This window comes from Hyperoodon ampullatus, assembly GCF_949752795.1.
Source record: "Hyperoodon ampullatus genome assembly, chromosome: 11".
Classification (NCBI taxonomy): Eukaryota; Metazoa; Chordata; class Mammalia; order Artiodactyla; family Ziphiidae; genus Hyperoodon; species Hyperoodon ampullatus.
Window position 1 is genome coordinate 90636748 of NC_136924.1, and position 22070 is coordinate 90658817.

Consider the following 22070-nt stretch of genomic DNA (forward strand, 5'->3'; position numbering starts at 1 on the left):
TTTGCCGTACATTAATAAATGGCTTCTGTCTCGTTGGCAAAAGGGACCTTTGGTGTGTAGAGTGGGGATCAGGGTTGCATGGAATGGGAAAAACAGAGGCCCACGCTCTTCTTTTTTTTTTTTTTTTTTTTTTTTAAACTGATTTCCAGTGGAGTTCTGAGTGGGTAGAAACTTCTCTAGAATACTTTTTTCAGTTGTTTCTCTTCTTTCCACCTATCTTATTTCATCATCTTTTATTTTACCATCTAGTAAAAACAAACTTACACACCATTTGTGATTACAAAGTGCTTCCACATAAATGCTTTATTAGAGATCTACTATAATCTGTGAGTTGTATTTTATAGATGAGGAGGCTTAGCTTCCTAAAGGCTAACTTTCCCCAAATCATGAGGGATATGAGAATCTCTTGTCTTCCATTTCTCAGTCTCTCCATAATGTCGTCCCTTGGACAAAGTGAGGCAAACATGAGAATAATAATTATTGTAGATCCTTTCCATTTCATAAGCACTGATGCACACTTATAACTTAGCCCTTATTGAAAATCTCTGAAAATGTATGTATAAGACAAAAGAAATTATCATGGAAAAGTTAAAATAACCTGTGTGTAATATAGCATATCTGACATGAAAAGAATTGGTATCATTTATAAGTATGTCTTTATGCTATAAAATTCCAAAGGAAAATATCACCAAGGTAGTAATTGCAGGAAGTAGTTACCTCCCTCTGGAATGTGGAGACCAAGAGAAGACTTGGGATTAATGGGATTTAAAAGCTTGAGGGAGAGTTTGGATCCAGACATCTGAGGAGTTAGGCCACTGGGATGAGAAGTTTGGAGGAAAGATGCCACAACTGGTAAACCTCGGAGAAGGGGGCACAGCCTAACTGGTGCTGTTGTCTTGGGAATTCAGAAAAGAATTCAGTGGAAGAAATAGTTCAGCAAATCCATGGAGCTGGGACAGTGAATTTTCTTTTCAGTTATTTTATCAGTTCTAGAATTTACATTTAGTTCTTTTATATAGCTTCCATTTATCTTCTGAGACTTTCTGTCTGGTCACTCACTAAAAGAATATTTCCCTTTAATTCTTTGAGCAACTTTCCTTTTTTCCCATAACAAAGAAAGGCTGCTTTATAATCTACCTGCTAAACCCAACATTTGGGCCATCTCAGGCTCAGTTTCTATTGATTGCTTTTTTCTCCCCCACTATGGGTCCTATTTTCCTATTTCTCTGCATGTGTAGTAGTTTTTTATTATATATACTTGACATTGTAAATGACATGTTTTAGATATTTTAGAATATGTTATCTTCCTTGGAAGAATGTTTATTCTTATTCCAGCAATCAGCTGTATATTGGCTGATCACTTTGAGCTTGTATAGCTTTGGTTTTATGCTTTGCTAGGATGAATTATGTCAAGCTCAGTGTGTTTTACAAGATCTTCTAACTTGGTGGGACTCGATCTACAAACTATCTCTTCTCTGAAAATCTTGTCAGGACTTGATTTGAGGCTTTGTCTGTAGCTATCGAGAGTTCTTTTCAGGGCTTCCCTGGTGGTGCAGTGGTTGAGAGTCCTCCTGCCGATGCATGGGACACGGGTTCGTGCCCCGGTCTGGGAAGATCCCACATGCCGCGGAGCCGCTGGGCCAGTGAGCCATGGCCGCTGAGCCTGTGCGTCCGGAGCCTGTGCTCCGCAACGGGAGAGGCCACAACAGTGAGAGGCCCTCGTATCGCAAAAAAAAAAAAAAAAAAAAAAAAAAAAAAAAGAGTAGTTTTCACAGTGGAGTCTTTACTTCTAAGGCATGCCCTTTTTGGGGGGATGAATTCCCAGGATATTTTACATCTCAGCTGGATACCCAAGGAGTTAAACAGCTCTCTTCACTTTTCCTGGGCTGAACCTCTGATGTCTCCCAGCACAGAGACCTTTCTCAACCTTGCAGTGGCCACTCTGGTAAGCATTGGGTGATGTTGCCCTGTGTGAACTGGGTGGGTTCACTTACAGATTTCTGCAGCCATTCTCTGCACAAATGCTTCCACTCTGGTTCCCCTTTTCAGAATTTCCAGCTGCTTCCAGTGCCCTGGACTCTGATCTATGCTTCCTCAGCTCACCAGGACTGACTTATTCCTCTTGGATCTTAGTGGCTGCACTGCCTTTGGGGAATTGTCCTCAAAGCAAGAGCTAGTAAATTTCCTTATCCCAGGGATTGTAGTCTTGTACTGCTTGTAAAAGATAACCAGTAAATTGTATCTCTTTCCCTCCCCTGCCCTTAAGAGGCACTGGGTCATAGGAAGCTAATGTGAGAGATACTCTAATCACTTAAAACTATTCCTTTCCTACTTTTCTCAAAAAAAAATTATAGGAAAGTTTGAGGTTCATTTGTTTTCTAAAATTAAATTTGTAGAGGCTGAGTTGCTGCTGGGCATATATCTCACTAGGTTTGTTCTGCTGTCTTTCTTCTCTGCTTACGTGGAACAATCTCAGAAAGTTGTACAGACTCAATAAAGGGATTTTTGTAAAGACTGGTTGTTTCTGGGTAGGAAAAGACAATATTCGTTCAGTAAACATTTTGTAAGTGTCTGCTTTAAGAACTGGATATTCAAAGAGCATCCTAGATGTAGCCTCTGCCATCAGAGAACATACAATCTAAAGAACTGTTTGCAGCTTGCTGTATTTATCCCTGGTGCTAGTCTTATTGGTCTCCTGGGGCAAAATTGCACCCTAAAACCACCTAAAATCAGTGCTGACTTCCCAGAGGCTGTGATTTTATACTTGTGACATTTAGTTTTTCCCAAAAGCACGCTTTTAAGTTAGTCTGCTCAGAGATCTTTGTAGGGTTGTGTCAAGGGCTCCTGGGAATGAATTAGGAGGGGAAGGCAGTTACCATTTTACCACCCTTCTCTTGGAGCTTCTTTTCCTTATTTTAAACAAAACATAACATGCTCAAAAAGCTGTGGTTGCTCTAGGCAATACCCAGATAAGAGTTCTGTTTCCAGCAGTTCTGGGACCCCAACAGGAATTTTAGTATGTACTCCCATCTTCCACCCCCCCTCCCCCGCACCCAACCCATTCTCTTTCCACCATCTTGGTTAGTCAGTTCCTTCTTTTCTGCAGGCCTCTCCAGGACCGACTCCCACACTGCGTCACGGCCTCACACCACGTCACAGCCTCCTTTCCTGGCCTCTTTGTTCCTTTCTGTTTGCATGTTTAGGACAGAAAAGACACGGGAGAAGCCAGTGCTCTGAACTCAGTTTTATAAGAAATCCTCCGTTTTTTGATGGAGAGATACCCAGGTACCAGGAAAAAAATATCTTCTAGTACCAAAATGTTCAGGTTTATCACATCACATTTGTGAAAGAAAGGCTATCAAATTAAAAGCTAGTAAAATTCTGATAAGATAAAAGGAATTACTAAGAACCATACTCTTAGATTCTAAACTAAATTGGGATAAGATATATCTATCAGGTGCTCCAAGGGAAGTGAGGTTCAGAATCTAGATTTCTGTATCAATGGGGATATTTTAACAGCTGAGATGCTTCCTGAGGGCTTTAGGCATATTACATTTAGTTTGGTGCTGGGACCAATTGGGCAATTAACCAGGGCTCCTGCCAGGCCCAGATGGTCCTGGTCCAGGCTGATTGCTTGGGCTCTTTCCTTCCTGACTGTGATTCCAGGCACTTGGCCCAATTCCCACTGTTTTTCTGGGCTGCCCCACCTGCCCTACCCTGAAGAGGTCAGTCTTATCCCTCAAGCGTGGCCATGGAGTAGAAGGTAATGTCTCCAGCTTCAATCATTTCTGTTACCCCCCCAGAAGAACACATGATGTCTTTCAGATAATGGAAAATCTGGGAATAGCACACACACACACAGAAATGTTGAATAATATCTACAGGTCTTCCAGAGCTTGTCCTATTTTATGGTTTCTTACTCTGAGCTGCTATCATATGCTAAGGGTTTCTTCCCTCACATCTATTCTTTTTTTTTTTTTTTTTTTTTTTTTACATCTTTGTTGGAGTATAATTGCTTTACAATGGTGTGCTAGTTTCTGCTTCCATCTTTTCTTAAAGAAAGGAAAACAGGAACTGAACTCATATGTGCTGAAAACTTTCACCTATATTCCCCACTTTATACATGAGGAAATTGAAACTCAGATATAAGTTAAGTAGCTTGTCACACAGTAAGTGGAACGACTGAAATTTGGACTAACTCTGAAACGTCTGTATATCCTGCAAATCATCTTTTCTCTCGGATATCATAGGTCAGTGTATAAAAATTTTTTTAAGCAGAAATAGCATTTTTTAAACTATGAAATTTTATATAGTATCCCTCCATATGAAAGAGGTAGAAGCAGTGTCTCTCGTTGAAGCTGCAGAGAGGAGGCCTGGAGCCTCATTTGGAAATCACTGGTCCGGGGCCCATAGAGTCCCTCCTCCATGAAGACCCTCGCTGGTGAACTGGAAGGTGGGTTGGGAGCTGATCATTCCATGGCAGCAATGAGACCAGGAAATACAGTGCTTGGTCTCAACAGTCACTTACATCTTTGAAGAATTTCAGATGGTTGATCTCCTCTGCAAAACACCACTTTATTCAGACAGAAAAATTGCCATTGGACATCCTCTCACAGTTCCTCATTTCTGGGTCCCTCTGTGATACCTGCCTCCTTACTCCCCTCCCATGTCTAAAGATGATGCTCATTTCTTCAGGCTGGAACTTTGCATATGGAGTTGGCTTTCTGGGACATCAGGGAATTCCTGCAAGTGGGAGAGAGCAGATGCTTTACTGCAGGGGTCCTCAACCTCCAGGCCGCAGACCGGTACCAGTCCCCAGCCTGTTAGGAACCGGGCCACACAGCAGACGGTGAGCAGCGGGCAAGCAAGCAAAACTTCATCTGCTGCTCCCCACCACTCCCCATCGCTCCCCACCGCTCCCCATCACTCCCCACCACTCCCCATCACTCCCCACTGCTCCCCATCACTGCCTACTACTCCCCACCACTCCCCACTACTCCCCACCACTCCCCACCACTCCCCATCACTGCCCACTGCTCCCCCTCGCTCCCCATCACTCCCCATCACTCCCCATCACTCCCCACCACTCCCCATCACTCCCCATCACTCCCCACCGCTCCCCATCGCTCCCCATCGCTCCCCACCACTCCCCACCGCTCCCCACCGCTCCCCACCGCTCCCCATCGCTCCCCATCGCTCCCCACCACTCCCCACCGCTCCCCACCGCTCCCCACCGCTCGCATTACCACCTAAACCATCCTCCTCCCCACCCACCCCCCATCATGGTAAAACTGTCTTCCAGGAAGCTGGTCCCTGGTGCCAAAAAGGTTCCTGACCACTGCCTTAGTGCACTGCCAGTTTGTCCCACAGGACACAGGCACTCATCCCCCTGCTTCTGGGGGAAGTGGCTGCTGGTAGCTCACAGCTAAGACCCTGTCCAAGAATTGCCCTCACCAAAGAGAATATCCTCCCATCATGCTCTGGAGTAGAATTATGTAAGATGCTAACAAATCAGGGCAAAATTAGCTGTTCCTCATCCCAGTCTTCCCTCTGATAGGCAGGCCAGAACCAGGAATGGACCCACATTTGCTGAGAATTAATCTGTGGTGTGGCTTATCCAGTAATCATAACAAGGCCTTCCCCAGCTCCTAGGAGGCATGTGGGGAAGGGATCAGTTTCGCTCGCACGACTGAATGAATGAAAACGGCAGAGCCCTTGGACCACAGGCTCTGACAATTGCCATGACCTGTTGTCCCACCTACAAAATGCAGCCCTTTGCATGGTGAGAAGGTCTACAGTATTAATACCTAGCAGCAACCCAGTATCCTGCAACTAACAAGTGAGGACACATTTTACTAGGAACAAACAGGCAAGTTAGTTTATTGCCTCATCTCTAAAGCCAATCTTATTATAGGGCAGAATGTAGACGTTTGGGTGAATCATTTCATTTGTCCCGCAGCAACAGAAAAAAAAAATGAGGAAATAACTATTGTTATTGTATGCCTCGGTGATAGCACAGTGGATTTACAAACTGTAAATTAAAACAGCTCTCAGGAATTGCTCAGATGTGCCCCACTTCCTTTAACATTTGTCAGATTGAGTTTCCCACGTTCCTGATAGATGTGTGTGGATGAGGCCTCTCTTACAGAGCTCCTGACACCAAGTGTGGCCACATTGAGCACAGAGGATCAGTACCACCAGCATGGAGAGCAAGCCTGGTGGACGGGGCCTCGGGGTCAGTGCACCCAGGGTGATGAGGACTCAGTGGGCGCGCTCACTCTGCAGATACCTGGATGCTGGAATGAGCGGTGGGAGGGGTTTGGTGGTCTGAATGTGCTGAGAGAGAGAGAGATGTGGAGAATCACACAGCGCTTATCCCGTGCTGACTCTGCCAGGCCCTCAGCTCATGCTTTACACAGCCAGTTCTGAGTTTTCCTGCAACTCCACAAAGTAGATAGTACTTTGCCTTTCGTGGGGACGGTTAGGCTCAGAGATAGTAGGGTGACTTCTCAAGGGCACAGGGCTGCTAGGTGGCTGAGCACTGTGACTCGCAAGTCTATACTGTTGCAATCACGTCACTCTGCTTCCCCAAACCACCAGGCACCACGGCAAGGAGCTGTCAGTGCAGCCCTGCGGAGGAAGCTTTTCTTATGCTCAGTGGTGAACAAAGCAGCTGGTTCATGGAGGCATTCAGTGGTGTTCACAAGTGGTGCCTGCCCAGGTGTACTTACATATTGCAGTTTGTACAAATTGACTTTTTGGTTTGAGAACAAGTAGCCAGCTTTTCAGACAGAGTTTTAGTGCAACAGATTTGCACAGATTGCTTGCACTATTGCAGATGTTTTCACTGAATGGGAACCAGGCCCTGGCATTGCTTTGCTGGGAAACCCACTAGTGTGGGTTTTGTGATGCACTTGGTAACAGAGAACCAAAGTCGAAAGCCAGGTGTGGGCAGTGCAGGGCTCTGATCTAGAGGATCAGCTCCTGTATGGCACCATATGACTATGGCACGAGGGTCCTCCTTGGGTCACAGGCTGCACCTCTTTTATATCCCAAGGTCCGTGACTGTTGGGGGTGGAATGGGAGGGGGTGGTTCAGGTGTCACCCTGGGGAAACTGAGACAGCCCAGCACAGGCACCGGCTTCAGATGCTCTTATCAAATGTATTCAAGAATTCCAAGATGGCCCTTGGAGATGGTGAGAGGCATGCTTGTCCTGAAGAGCCATGTAATATACTAAGTTATCTGAGGAATTGTTTTCAGCCCCTCACACATTATCTTCTTTATTTTTTGAAGCCCTGTGAGAAAGCTACCATCACTATGTCCATTTCACAGATGAGGCCACTGAGTCACAGGGGCAGAGTCTTAGTTGAATTTCTCTCCATCCACACGGTCCCTTGTTCTAAACCATTCCATCTGCTGTACTGCTGGGCCCTGTGCTGTCCTGCTTCCCAAGTTCATTGGTTAAGGGAGGATGTGATTCGGTTGATTTTGAACATGAAAGAACCCTTCCAAGACGATTTTGTTATTTGTGTTTGCAAAGGCAGCAGTGGCTGCAGTTAACTTTTCCTGTTGAAACAGCCCTGTGGATGTTTTGTTGTTCTCAGAACTGAACAAAATTATGTCGTATCAGCTGGCTTTGAACTCCTTTCCACTGCCCTGGACTCACCATGACACACAGGCTCAGAATCTCCTCACATACCAAGCCTCATGGCCTCCTGTACGTTTGAGCTTTCATTGATGTGGAACTACTCCAGGGACTATTTTTCACTGAAACCCAGGACTCAGATTCAGAGTCAGTAGCCTCACATGTAGTTCAAAAATCTGAGTGGGTTTCCTGAGTAATGGTCTTGTTACGGGGTTTGGAAATGGACAACAACTACACCCAAAAAAAAGAGAGAGAGAGAGAAGGAGAGATCTAACTGAGAGATCTAACTTGGAGGAAAACCACTTCTGGAGAAGAGTACATGTATTTCCATAGAAAAGTTTATTTATTAAAAGAATCCATCATGATTCTGCAGCCTTTTCCTGGGCACGTATTTGCTTTGTGGGTTACCCTCTCTCTGTTCTGTCTCATGTGTAACCTGTCTCCTGGGAATTTTATTGGGTAGTCACACACCACTGCCCTGAAAAACTCCCACCGTTACTGAGATGGAACATAGTTGTAAAGGTTATCCCCGGGCTGCCATAGTAGTTAAGGGCACGTTGACTGCCGTAGCCGACGATGCTAGCATCTCATGACGACGCGATAGAAATGTGTTACTGGATCACATCATGGGCCAGCGCAGGCGGGGTTTTCTCCTCCAGGTGGCAACTCAGGGACCCAGCCCCCTTCCATCTTTCTGGCAACACCGTCTCTATCTGGAGATGAAAGGTAGGTAGAGGAGGGGGGAGGGAGGGAGAGGTAGGGAAGGTTGCTCCTGGCAGATTTTCAGGGCCTAGGAGCCAGGGAGTACAGTCTATCCCTTCTCCCTCCCAGTGAACAGAACTGACTGCATGTGCCTGGGCAATGTAGCCCCAATATGCATGGTTACATTTTCAGTGACAGTAAACCTACTTGATTTTGCCGAAAAACACATGCACGGGAGCTGTCTGTGGAGGCCTGGAAAGAAACTTTGATTTTGGAGTCAACCAAGAAGAAAAGCTTCAGAAGGCAGGTTCAGAGGTTTGGTTACCCACATGGGCCCTGGTCACTGACGCCGTGGGTGATTTATGAATGCTCGCTGCCAGGGGTGAGTGTACAGCATTAGTATTCTTTAATGTGTCTCCGCAGTCTTTAATACTTTAACGTGGCTGTATAGTCTTTCTTGACCCTTCCAGAAAGAAATCACCTGTCCTCTTGGGACTACATTGGCTGCTTTATGTATTTCTATCACATCATCTACTCTATTGCCCTTAGTTTCCATTCTAATAGCCCTTATTAGAATGTAAACTCCTCTAAGCAGAGACCTTGTCTCATCTATCTTCATAGCCCCAGCCCCTTCTACGGTGCCTTACATGGGATGTTGAGTCAACAAATGATTTTCTTTGAGGGCTAGAAATTTACTATTTCTCAAATGGAAAGTTTTAAAAGCCAGCCTCTGTCAAGGCAGCTCTGGTCAGTGCCACAGTGCCTGCCCTTTTACCAAAATGGGAGAGCCGATTTGGACTTCAAGCCTCTATCCATGAGAGGTATAGAGCCATACGTCGGTCCAACCATGGGCAGGAGTGGAGGGAGGGCCCAGGGGCTCCAGGGTGTCTCATCTCATTTACCTGCCTTAATCCTATCAGCCTCACCTCCACCTGCTGTCTTCCTGGAGACATCGGGACTTATCCTTGTGTTCCTAGGGCCCAGGCCAGTTCCTGGTCCATAGCAGTTTTGCTCAGTAAGCATTTGGTGAATGAATTAACATTTGACTAAAGTTAGAAACTTCTAATCATTGAGAATCACGCATATAGCAGACAGTTTGGGACCTGGGTAGAAATCAGAAGAACTGGATTTTACTTCTCACTTTGGTTTTGAACACCTGTATATTGATTTGTAATAGGAAATATATATTTAGTCTTTGTCCCTAGAGCTCCTAAATATATATTTAGAACTCCTAAAACCCTTGGAATTTCCCAAGTGATAAGAGCAGTAAAGGTGTCTGGATATTTACAACAAAACCCTTTCCACCACACCTGAGCTTATGTACATGAGAAAACTTTTTGAAAGCACCAAAGCATGGGGGCTGGTTGGAGGTTAGAACTTTCAATCCCACCCCCATCCTTCATGTAAGTTCCTTAGATGTGTAACCAAGAGAAGAAAGTGCTTTCTGAGGAATGAAGTGACGGGCTGCCCTGGAGGTGGCAATTCCAGAAGCTCACTGGAAGTGTTCCGTAGAAAAGAAGTAGCCATTTGCCAGGGATGGAGAGTCTTTTTGAGTAGGAGAGAAGGCTAGCTTGCTGATTCTCATTGAGAAGGGAGGACCATGTCAGGGTCTGTGGTGCCTGATGAATAACAAAAACTATGAGAACTTGGTGTTTCTGTCCTTAAGCCACTGGGAAAAAGCTGTACCACTATTACTGGTGTGACTGCAGAAGGTTGACAACATTTGAGCTATACAAGTGAAAAATGTTGAAAAAGACTTGTCTAATGCTTTCTAAGTCCTTCCAACAACAACCAGACTCTGATTCCATAACATAGTTTTACAGGTTAGCCAATGGCACCATTTGTGTCTCTGGTGCCTGGTGTATTGCAAGTGGTCAAAAAATCTTTCCTTGATTGATTGCTTCATTCATTCAGCAGATTAGATAAACATATATTTGTTGAATGACTGACTGGATGAACTAGGGACTGGTCCTTGACCCCAGGCTTAAGAGCCCCACTTGCCCCTGGTCTTGTGATTATGGCCTTTGTTTTCCACAAGGTCGTAAGGGTTCAGGTGACCCTGCCCCGAACAGTTTGTTCGTGTCCCTCATAATACAACTTCCAGAGCTAAACTTGATCCTCCGTCTTTAACTGAGTGACCCACCAGGATCAGGCCTTGTGATAAGCATCAACTGAAACTGAAAACTCCTGCTACTGTGGAAGGCCAAGAGTCAGAGAGATCATGGCTCAAGTTTCCTTCAAATGCATCCCAAAGAGGCTGCTAAAAACCAAAGGTAGAAGTTTGTGTGTGTTAGGTTTTGTTGCTTTCTAACTCCTTTGGCCGAAGTGGTTGTTCTGTTCAGTCCTGGGCATGACCTCTGAGCTCTGAGCCTGGGCCAAGCCCCAGGCTAGTGATCAGTGAGCTAGGAAATGCGCCAGCTAATTTGAAGCACATTACATCAGACATTTCCTGAGGTGGAAAGGAAGGCCTCCTTGCTAGAAAGCAGGGAGGATTTTGGCTCTTAGAGATTGGATTCAGTAACTTTACCCCCTTGGCTGACAGCCAATCCCCTAGCAAGTAGCTCTCATAAGGTCTGCAAAAGACTCAGTTCCAAAGTCTCCGGCCCCTGCTTTACACGTTGATACCACAGCCTTCTTTGGGAGATGTATCCCCTTTCCGGGGTCAGGGACAGCTTTTAGAAAAGGGGTGTGGTTATAGAATCTGATTAAATATTTTATAAGAATTGCAAAAAAAAACCTTACTAATTTTTCTAATTTTAAATTTGGGGGGCAGTGTTGACTTTGTAGTAGAAAATTGTCAACCCCAAATTAGAACACTGTCCCCCCAAAAAAGGTTTCCATCCATCACTTTCCTTCCTTTTCAAGTTAAATAAAGCCATATAATGAATGTGTAGGTATGGTTGTATTAGTGTTAGATATTAAATTTATAAATTAGAGTCTAGTGGTAGTTTCTCAATTAACTTCAGAAATTGGCTTTTGCAGCCGAGGAATTTGATCTCAGTAGCACTCAAAGTTAAATATTCTGTTATTCCAAAATCTTCAGCTCTTTCTATGCACCATGTAGGCTACTATGAATGCCTGTGCTAATGCCTCTATGTTCAGTGCACTGTAGCACTTCACAGATGATTACAAATAACACTGTAATTAAAACACAGAGGCCCTAACTGCCTCCTGTCTGAATTCTTAGAGTTGAATCCTGGAGTGAAAATTAAGCTGGTTCGAGAGGCCCCTAGGGTACATGAAAGAATAAGATACAAAACACCTTTGTGTGAATTATCAGATCTGATACCCTTTACACCCGTGAAATATGGTGCTTTTAGTAGGTAATTCTACAGTTCATCAACTGAGACTTAGGACAGATATATTTCAAAGTCATCTATTGGGATTGAAACCCAAGTCTTCAGACAGATGGATGCTTTTCCCATCATAAACTGTACGCTTCAGGGGCTCCGGTGTACCAGTGATGTACAGAGTGACGGCCGTGGAGACCCCTGAAGGAATGATCTGGTAAAGTGCCTGGTGTGACTTTTCTGTCATCTAAACTCTGAGGCTTCCGTCTAACTCTGGATACTTCATCTTCTCTTTTGGGAAAACTGATCTGGGACTATTTGATTCCTACCTGGAAGGGGTGCTCAAGAAAATCATAAAATATTTACAAAGTGCTTTAAGTTTCAGGGAAGTAAAGTTCCAGTCTGTGAACATGGGAAATGCACCAGCACCAGCAGGTGTCTTATCAGCTCACCCAACGTTGCTTACTTCACTCCTGACCTGTCTGTGTGCGAAAACCTAAGGAAGTCACACATACACTTGCTACTTTTCTTTAGCCACATGTACTCCTGGGAATGGAGTGGTACATTATTAACATGTCCAAGAAGAGACTTAAAGGGGTGGGAGTGAGAAGAGAAGAAGGTGGCAGCAGGGAGGTGAGAAGGGGAGGAAGAGGTGGGGGCGAGTCAAAGCTGACAACACCCAGGGAGCCCAAGCTGTTAACCTGCGGGGTCTGGACAGCCTCTGCCGTTCCTCCCCGCCTCCCCACGAGGTGAACCTGAGACTCCCTGCCTGGCCAGGTCTTGCAAAGAACTGTGCCAGGCTCCGCTGTGGCCAGGCCTCGGTGACAAGAGACAGTGGGGCGCAGAGCTGTTCACTTGGCGTCCTTTACCATTACAAAGGTCACTGATAAAATGTGAAACTGACGATGCATGCATGGCTTCATGGAGATGCGCAGGAAAGCGGGGATCCAGGGTGAGGGGCAGATGCACAGAGAGGGGGACACAGCCTCCTGAAACACACACGGGAAGGCTCAGGACAGCCAACTGCTCCAGTGAAGCAGCAAGCTTGTGTTTACTTTCAACTCAAAATGTTTTCCTTTGTATATCCATCACCTCTTCACTCTCAGCAAGCGACACAAAGTAACAGGCTTCAGGATGCCATCTGTGTCCATTCTGACAGTGTTCATGTCACAAGACACAATTATGTACTGTAATTATACAAAATGCAAAGAATAGAGTGTTGCTAGTTACACAGGTTAAAATGAAACTGACAACCGCAAAGAAAACAAAACAGAAAGTTATCTCTGTCAGAATCCATAGAGACGCTTGACAATATTACCCCGCCCCCCCCCCCCCGCAAAATGTAGGCAAATCATTGTCCTAGCATGCTGCAGTTCATTGCCACAACTTCATAAATTCCCAGCTCTTTGGGGGAAAGAAAGTGCGTGTTCACAGCCTATAGTTCGCAAAGAATAGCTTTTACGTGTATGCAGGTCAACAGAAAAAGGAACGCAAACTCTAGGCACCAAGATTGCTCAAACAGCAATGGAGTCTAAAGAGTGAGACTTCAAAGTTCTGAACCAGATCTAGTTTGTTGAAAAGGAAACTGGACAGTGACATTAGTCCAAGAGGGCCAAGGAAGAAACACTGAGCCATTAATAAGAAAAAAAACATCAAGAACTAGAACATTTAAGACTTAAATATTTTTTCTACTCTACTTTGAAGCTGAATTACAGCTCTTCATATTTGGAAAAGATACGCAGTTGATCTGTGGGAAGAACCTTCCTCTCTCCCCTGATCCACCCTCCCCAATCCTGATCCAATAAGCTTATGTTGGATTATAGATAGCACTGGTTCAATTTCCTTGAAGCAGAATTGCCATTTTTTCATGTGTGGGCATGCCTCTTTTTAACAATGAGGTATAATTTGACCCTAACTATGCCTGATCCTTCTTGGGCTATGAGCTTGATCAATAGTGCGGGCAGAAAACAATTCAACGTTCTGATAAAATCACACACGTACAAAAATTATTGCACTTAAAAACAACAAAAAACTCAGCCCAACCAGCAAAGGGCCAGCGAAACTCTTCAGAAGTGTTGTGCTTCCTGCCCTTTGCAGAGCGTCTGGACCTTTCTGGTGTCCGGTTGAATTTGGTCCATTACTGAAGGTCCAGAAGTGAGAGTCCAAAAGACACTGTAGGCTCTTTAAGGCTAAGTCTTCCTGGTGCTTCTATGAGATAAATTATCTCCTTGGCCACGTACTGCAAAGCAGGGCTCTCTTAAGCAAATGGCTAGTAGAGCCCCCCCCGAAAAAACTCTTGGAAGCAAGGGAGGATGGGTTCACATCATGTCCTGTCCTATAAATGAGAGAGAGAGCAAGACGGTAAGCAGCCTGGGAGAACAAAGCCCCTCATCAACAGCTCTGTGGCTGGAAGTACAGCGACCGCCTCCTGATTCCATCACCAGCTCTCAGTACACTCAACCCCACAGCCCATGTGGACGTGGGTTCATCTGTGCATCTTTCTCTGTGCCAGTCCTCCTTTCTGTGGCTCTGTCTTTCCCTCTACCTGCAAATTTGTCTCTGTCTGTCTTTCCTTATTCTTTATCTGTCCTGCCTTCTTGTGTTTTCTGTCTGTCTTTGTTGATGAATGTAATGGTCTGATGCTAATCCTATCCTGGTTCTCACTAGTCCATATCCTTCCGTACTTCTGCCTCAAGGCACCCTTGTCCTCTCTCTCCCTGTCAACGATCCCTCCAACCTTAATATATTCATACACATTCTATGCTCTGTTCACTGAGTTGAGTTAGAAGATTACTTGTAACTTTAGCCAAGATTACTTACACCTCCGAAATCTGATGTCCTAGTTAAAACGTTAGCACAAGGCATTGACTGTGTTATGATTTTTTTTCACGATGCCCTCAAGTAAGTACTCACATAATAGATGAGATCAAGGCATTTGAAAACTCCGCTAACCTAAGACTATTGTCAATATTGTTTTTCTTCTTTGGGGTGTCTACTTTAGCTCATGTCTTCTTTGTAGCCCCTTGTATGGCCATTGTAGTCAGTAAAATGTTTTCATAAAGTATCTAGATAAATAGCATTGGATGGTAATATCCTGATATTGCAGGCACAGATCCAATATCAGGGTAATTTAAGGTTCAGGGTGGAGGGAATGGAGGGCAAATCTTCATGAGTTGCTGAAGCTCTTGCATGCCACACCCACCAACCAAGGCCCACTGAAGCTCAAAGATCTGCTATGGTATTTGTCTCTCCCTATGACCACCTCCCTGTGACCACCTCAGAGTCAGCACAAATAGGGTCAGAAGCAGCACAAATAGCCACTGCTGCCTTTGTCATATCCCATCATGTCCTCTCATTGCTCTAAGACAGGGTGCCCATGATGGGTTCTTCTCTACTTACTGGTCTGGATTCTGAACTAAGACTTGCTGACATTCTCATAGATGACGTCACTGATGCAGAACTGCTGCTTCTTCTTCATCCACATCAGTTGCACACACTGATGGATAAAAATGTACTGCTCCTGGAGCAAAAGACAAAGACATGTTTTAGAGCAAGATATCTTTGTGCAAAAATATAATATTTTAATACTATGGCAGTATTAAATGCTATGATGTGATGTCAAGGGAAACATTCTTCATTATGAGACAATTGTTTTTAACATCTTTATTGGAGTATAATTGCTTTACAGTAGTGTGTTAGTTTCTGCTAGTTTCTGCTTTATCACAAAGTGAATTAGCTATACACATACATATATCCCCATATCTCTTCCCTCTTGCGTCTCCCTCCCACCCTCCCTATCCCACCCCTCTAGGTGGTCACAAAGCACCGAGCTGATCTCCCTGTGCTATGCAGCTGCTTCCCACTAGCTGTCTATTTTACGTTTGGTAGTGTATATATGTCCATGCCACTCTCACTTCGTCCCAGCTTACCCTTCCCCCTCCCCGTGTCCTCAAGTCCATTCTCTACATCTGCGTCTTTATTCCTGTCCTGTCCCTAGGTTCATAGAACCAGTTTTTTTTCTTTTTTTTTTTTTTAAGATTCCATATATATGACACAATTTTATAACTAGAAAATCCAAGAGAATCAATTGTAGAAATAGTTTGATTAATAATAGGGCTTAGACTATCACTACTCAATGCTAAAGGCAATGAATATTCAATCAATAAATCATGGGGCTATTTGAAAAAAAAAAGTAGCACATCACCTCATAATACACTGAAATAAATTCCAGGAAGTTTCATGAATTAAGCCATAAAAATATAAATGAAAATATAGGTTAATTTTTCTCTGATTACTTTAAGGAAGGACTGTTTAAACTTTAAACAATGAAATAAGTTACAAATAAAAATGTCAAACTACTGTATATAAAAAGCAGTAAAAAGAATAAAATAAAAGGCAAACCAGAAACTGAGAGGGAATATTTTCTAGAATTATGACAAATGTTGTTACCTTCATCTTCGTTTAAAATTCATCCACATCAGTAACATGCACACTTAAAGTGACATATAAATAAAATACACTGACCACTAGACCAAATATTCCTGGAAAGCAGGGACTGGGTCTTTTTATTCCTAATACCCAGCACTTAGTTTGTGCTTATTAAATGTTTAAGTAAACTGAGAAGATATCAAACCTTATGCAAAAAATGGCCGAGTAATAAAAAATTGTAAATTAAAACTATTTTTTATCTATAAAGTAAGCAAACCTAAAGGAAAAAATAATATTCAGTGATGATTTGAGTTTGTTGAAGCAATCATTTTTACCTACAGTTGGTGGAAGTACAATTAATAAAATTCTAATAAATGGCATTGTGGACGGATAAAAGTAAGAAAGGAAAGAATCCAATTTAATGTCCTATAAAAAGGAGAATGTTTTAAGTAAGCAACAGCATATCTAAAATGAAACAGTATTCAGTCTTTAAAATGAGAGCTATAGAGTTTTAGGCAATTTGGGATGATACAGGTAGCAAAATATTAAGTGAAAAATCAGAATGTAAAATTAGCATATGTGTATAGGGCATATGAGCACAGTTGTGTGAACATTATACTTGAATGAAGGCCGAGATGAGATATGCCAAAATATTGAGAGTAGCTGTCTTTATGCCATGAAGTCAAGGTCATTTCTCCTTTTTCCTTATTTTCCGGAGTTTCTCTCTAAGTAATACCATTAAAAATAACCTTTAGGGCTTCCCTGGTGGCGCAGTGGTTGAGAGTCCGCCTGCTGATGCAGGGGACACGGGTTCGTGCCCCGGTCCGGGAAGATCCCACATGCCGCGGAGCGACTGGTCCCGTGAGCCATGGCCGGTGAGCCTGCGCGTCCGGAGACTGTGCTCCGCAACGGGAGAGGCCACAACAGTGAGAGGCCCGCGTACCGCAAAAAAAAACAAAAACAAAAACTTTAAATAAGAACCAGTTAAGATTACCACAGGATTTCAAGGAGCCTTTTGTATGACAACTTCATACAAAGGATAAAATTAAATACTTCAAACTTCCCTGGACTCACATGTATTTTTCAACAAAATTTGGGGAAAATATATTCCCTTATATTGTGACAATATCACATCAGTAACTGAGCTTCCCTTTCTTGTTATGACACAACCCTCCATTGTTTCTGGTGTTGAGTCAAGCACAGGGCATCGATACGGACAGAGACTGCCTGGTTTCTCAACCCATACCTATGCAGTGGCCAAACCTTGTGTCTAAATAAATAAGTAAATAAAGTAGCTAGGCCACAGGAAAAGTAAATAAAAGACTATTTAGAAACGCATTTCTGAGAGTTCCTGAGAAATCAGGAGGCTGCCGATGAGGAGAAACGGCACTCAAAGCAAGGCCTGACCTCCAGGGAAAGCCTATTAGAGGAAAATTAAAGATAACCTTTGATAAAAATAGAAGAGAGCCCAGGAGAGGCGAAGGCCACCCACATGTGGCACTTTACAATTTCAAAGCACTTATCTTGATGATATCGGTTCACCTGATGTATACTTTACAACAAACAACTAATGAACGTTGTCCTTCACTTTTTACAGATGAGGAATGGGAGCTTTTTAAAAATATATATTTTTATTGTTTAAGTTTTAAAAAATTGAAGTATAGTTGATTTACAATGTTGTGTTAGTTTCAGGTGTACAGCAAAGTGATTCAGTTATACATACATCTATGTCTATTTTTTTTAGATCCTTTTCCTTTAGGTTATTACAAAATACTGAGTCTAGTTCCCTGTGCTATTCAGTAGGTCTTTGTTCATTATTTATTGTATATATAGAGGGTGTATCTGTTCATCGGAATGGGAGATTTGAGAGGTGAAGTGAGTTGTACAGTGGTCAGGGTTGGCCCGGGCCTCTTTCGGGGTCTGGCCTGACCACCCGACTCTCTGACTACCCCTCGCTCCTCTTGTGCAGGGGTCCACACGGCGTGCCTGGTCAGCTGAGAAAAGGGAAGAGGGCTCATCAAAACATGGCCCATGCGGCATGTTGCAGGGACCTGAAACATGCATCGGAGGATATGGTCAAATTAATCAGTGACTTCTGCTGTTTGTAGAGGGGGTGGGGTACTAGAATCAAGGCAATGGGCCATCAAGAGGGCGTAGGAAAATTAAAAACCAGCATGGGAGGTAACCTGTACACAACACACTGTGGTTTCTGTATATGCAGCGACTCCGCTGGAGAACCATTCTGGCCTCTTGAAAACCATTAGTGTCAAAGGAGTGCTCTGGGATGATGAAGAAAAATAATTTTTTACTCTACTCTTTATTATTAGCATCAGTAAATTAGGAGGCAGCAGGACTGGGGCGTGAATGAGCTCAAGGAGGATGTTAAGGAAATCCTAACATTTAAGTTACAGGTTGAACCACGAAGAGCACAGGAATGAGGAAAAACAGAGGTAAGTCATTGGACAAGTGGTTCCAGACATAACTGACAAAACAGACATAAATAAATAACTCGAACTAGAGAGGATCGCTGCAAAATCCTGAGGGAACTCAAGAGTGAACTGGAGCAGTTGGGAAAAATAAGTGACCCGTGGTGACCTCTGCCTGTTCTGCTGACTTTGAATTTTCCCATGAGAGTTCAGGGAAGGGATATCGTACCTAAAAAAGACTGTTTCCCTGGAGATGTCAACCTAAAATACTACCATAAACAAAGAAGCAATCAAAATTTGAGGAAAGAAAGTTACAGAGAAAACCCAATTTTTTCTCAGCTTTACAGAAAGGCACATGGTGGTGGCCCTGGTGTCCTGGGATTACCACACATGAAGAAAGATAGTGGCACTGAACATTGGATAGAGGGTCTACCATGTGAAGGTAGACCTTTGAAAAAGGGATTAGGATTCTGTCGTTGGAAAGTTGAAAGCCAACAGGCTGTAATCACAGTCTATAAAATTATGAAAGGTATGCATTAAGTCAAAGGGGGCAGACAGTTCATCAAATCCAAAATACTTAAAATAAGGAGTGGCCCTTTGAAGCTTGGAGATCAATATACATAATAGAGAGTTTTAATCACATAGGAGGATATAGATTTATGGAAGTGAAAGCCAAAAATATGGACGGATTCATAACACAGATTTTTTTTTTTTTTTTTTTTTTTTTTTTTTTTGCGGTACGCAGGCTTCTCACTGTTGTGGCCTCTCCCGTTGCGGAGCACAGGCTCCGGACGCGCAGGCTCAGTGGCCATGGCTCACGGGCCCAGCCGCTCCGCAGCATGTAGGATCCTCCCGGACCGGGGCACAAACCCGTGTCCCCTGCATCGGCAGGCGGACTCTCAACCACTGCGCCACCAGGGAAGGCCCATAACTCACTGTTTAATCACTAGGTAGTTGGGCTTGTCTGGGAAACCAGGACATTTTAAACTTATGATAATAGAATAATGTCTGTGACTCCACAGTGGTTAAATTAGAAGGTAGCAGGACTGGAATGTGAGTGATCTCAAGGAAGTGAGCACACTAATGGATGTCTTGCTTCCTAATCATCCCTGAGCCATCTGAATGTGAATGAGTTACTCTTTCCAAAGTGCTAAGATCTTGCTAGAGCTCAGAAATAAACAGATTGGAATGTCTGTGCCAAGCCTTGGTCAGACAGGATGGGGAGGCAGGAGGGAAAAGTAAAAAGGGTGGGAAAGGGGAAACGGGAAGCATTGAGCCGGCAGCCCGGACTGTGGACTTTTGAGTTATACTGCCATCTAGTGGTGATTGGTGGGAAAAACATGAGGAAGATTAAGGCAGGTTTTAATCCCTTGGGAACTGAGTCAGAGGTCAGGCCAGGCTGGGTTCCAGTCCATAAGTGTTCCTCCCACACACACTCCTCGAGAAAAAGGATTAGTGTTCGCCTGAAGCTAAGAAGTTGCGAGTACGGCTGGGTGACCAGGATTACGAAGAAACTATTGTGCTTAGTTTTGTGAACCCACACAGGTGCACACCCACTGCTGCTCTGAGGCAGTGTGATGCTGTCTGTCTGGGGCTGCCACTCCAGCCTGAGTGCATTTTAAGGCTTCGAGGTGGAGAGTACCTGGGAGAAGAGGAGGAAGGGGGCACGTAACGCTGGTATATATTTCTGGGGATGGCTTCCATGTTGTTACAATGATGACTCCATTCATTTAGCTCAAGGGACTGGCAGTGCTGGTAGATGAGAGGCTGGGAATCCTTAAAATTCTAAGGATTTTATTTCATCACAAAGCACAAAGTCAACCCATATTATCATCAAAAGTGAATGGAGCCACATGAAGGGCAAACTAATGACAAATGTATTGAGTCAAATCTAGCATTTTATATAGAAGTTAAATCACATCAGTTTTAAAGTCTCCACTTGGTGGCATTTCCCCAGATGGCTGTCACCTTCACCGAACTCTCAGTCTGTTCAAAGAGCTTTTATTCCATTATAGATACACCCATGTGCTCTGGGTTACTGAAGGGCATGTAACACCCATAAAAGTGCGGGCACGGTACACCAAATGGATTTCTAGAGACTAATATCTGTTTCTTTTATACCTTGGAGCAGTTTGAATGTGCACAATAAGAAACTGGGAACGGCAGATGCAAAAAAAAAGTAAAAAATTCGAGACAATGGTTTTGACATATGAGATTGAATAATAGGAAGTTTTTCAGTCAAGGGCAAATTTTAAAATACATGTGATTATGTTCCTACCTCAGTCTGTACCATAGACATCCGGTATGACCGCATTTCTGACACCAACCCTAGGATGTCCACAAACTCATGATCCCAAATGTGCTGCAGGAGCCTGTCCAGGGCAATGAATGTTCCTGTCCGACCGACTCCAGCACTGAAAAAGAGGTTCCGACAGCACATCACTTAGCGCTTCTACACTGTTGGAAATAAATTGGCAATGAAAAAAGACCAAAACCAAAACCCAAAACCACACCAAAACTACATGTAGCATCACTGAAAAAAAAGAAGACTAAACTGACAATATTTCCCGCTTGATTGCTGTTTAAGTGTGCAGTTGTGGTTGATGTGTCTCCTAATGTCACAGTTCTATCACTGCTACCTCTCTTAGAGAGGTGTGGGTCTGCCTGGGCCACACCTGCCCATCCCGCCCCCCAGGGTTTCTGTTCCTTAGGAAAGTAAGGATTCCATATGGAGCCTCCTGGAGAGTCAGTTCTGGCCCCCCAGGGAGCTGATACGGGTAAACAATTCCAGTCTTCTGAGTAGCCTCAGAGTTAAGCCCTCACACCCAGCTAGAAAGTTTAGTTGAGATGCCCACACCCTAGTTCTAGGGCTGGGGCCATGGTAATCTGTGCGTCTTCAGCCCTAGGTCAAGTTCATCGTCTCAGACCTTCCTTAAAGTGTATCTGCACTGCTAGTGGGTGCTAGTCTGCTTCATTCTCCCAGATAGTTGCCTCAAAATCAGATTTAATATTTGGACCCAGTCTCTTCCAGTCCCCAAATCCCAGGGCTCAGAGCATAGAGGGAAGTGGAGTGATATGGGCTGACCTATTCTCCACCACAGTCCCCAGGGTTACAGCTAAAGTCAGCTGTCCTTTTCCTCCAATCACTCACAGACTGAAGTGCCAACTGGTTCTGAACTCCGGACTATGAGGGAATATGAGGAAATAGAAGAGGAAATGGACATCAAAACCAATTTACATGTGGGATTTGCTGGGAGAGAAATCCAACATGAAAAACCATGAGTTCAGAGCCCTGGTTTGCTTCTTCTACCAGACAATTCTTCCCTCTTAGGACTTATCTTCTCAGATAAAATGTTCTGTGTCTGGGTGAACACTTACGAAGTCACATCCAGAACTATACCTGCTACCCTGCTACGTGCGTGAAAGGAGTCCATGTGTTTGACCCCAGGGTTGAGCAGCTTTATTTTCTGCTCTTGGAAAGAACCATTTTGAGATGAGATAATTTCATCTGGTGAAGCAAAACTTTTGACCCGGGAATGACTGACAGCAAGGGTAGTCTCCCTAATCAGGACCTTGGT

General features: G+C 43.9%; 1 protein-coding gene across 2 annotated transcripts in view; it reads right to left on the reverse strand.

Moving 5' to 3' along the window:
• Positions 1-15053: 15053 nt before the first annotated feature.
• Positions 15054-22070, reverse strand: part of PTPRO (protein tyrosine phosphatase receptor type O) — a gene marked incomplete at both ends in the record, with an annotated part of 218000 nt that continues 210983 nt past the window's right edge. For both annotated transcript variants that reach the window (XM_079714874.1, XM_079714873.1), the window contains 2 exons: positions 15054-15158; positions 20771-20906. In XM_079714874.1, coding sequence (XP_079571000.1) covers positions 15054-15158; positions 20771-20906 — 241 coding nt within the window. The remainder of the gene's footprint in view (positions 15159-20770; positions 20907-22070) is intronic.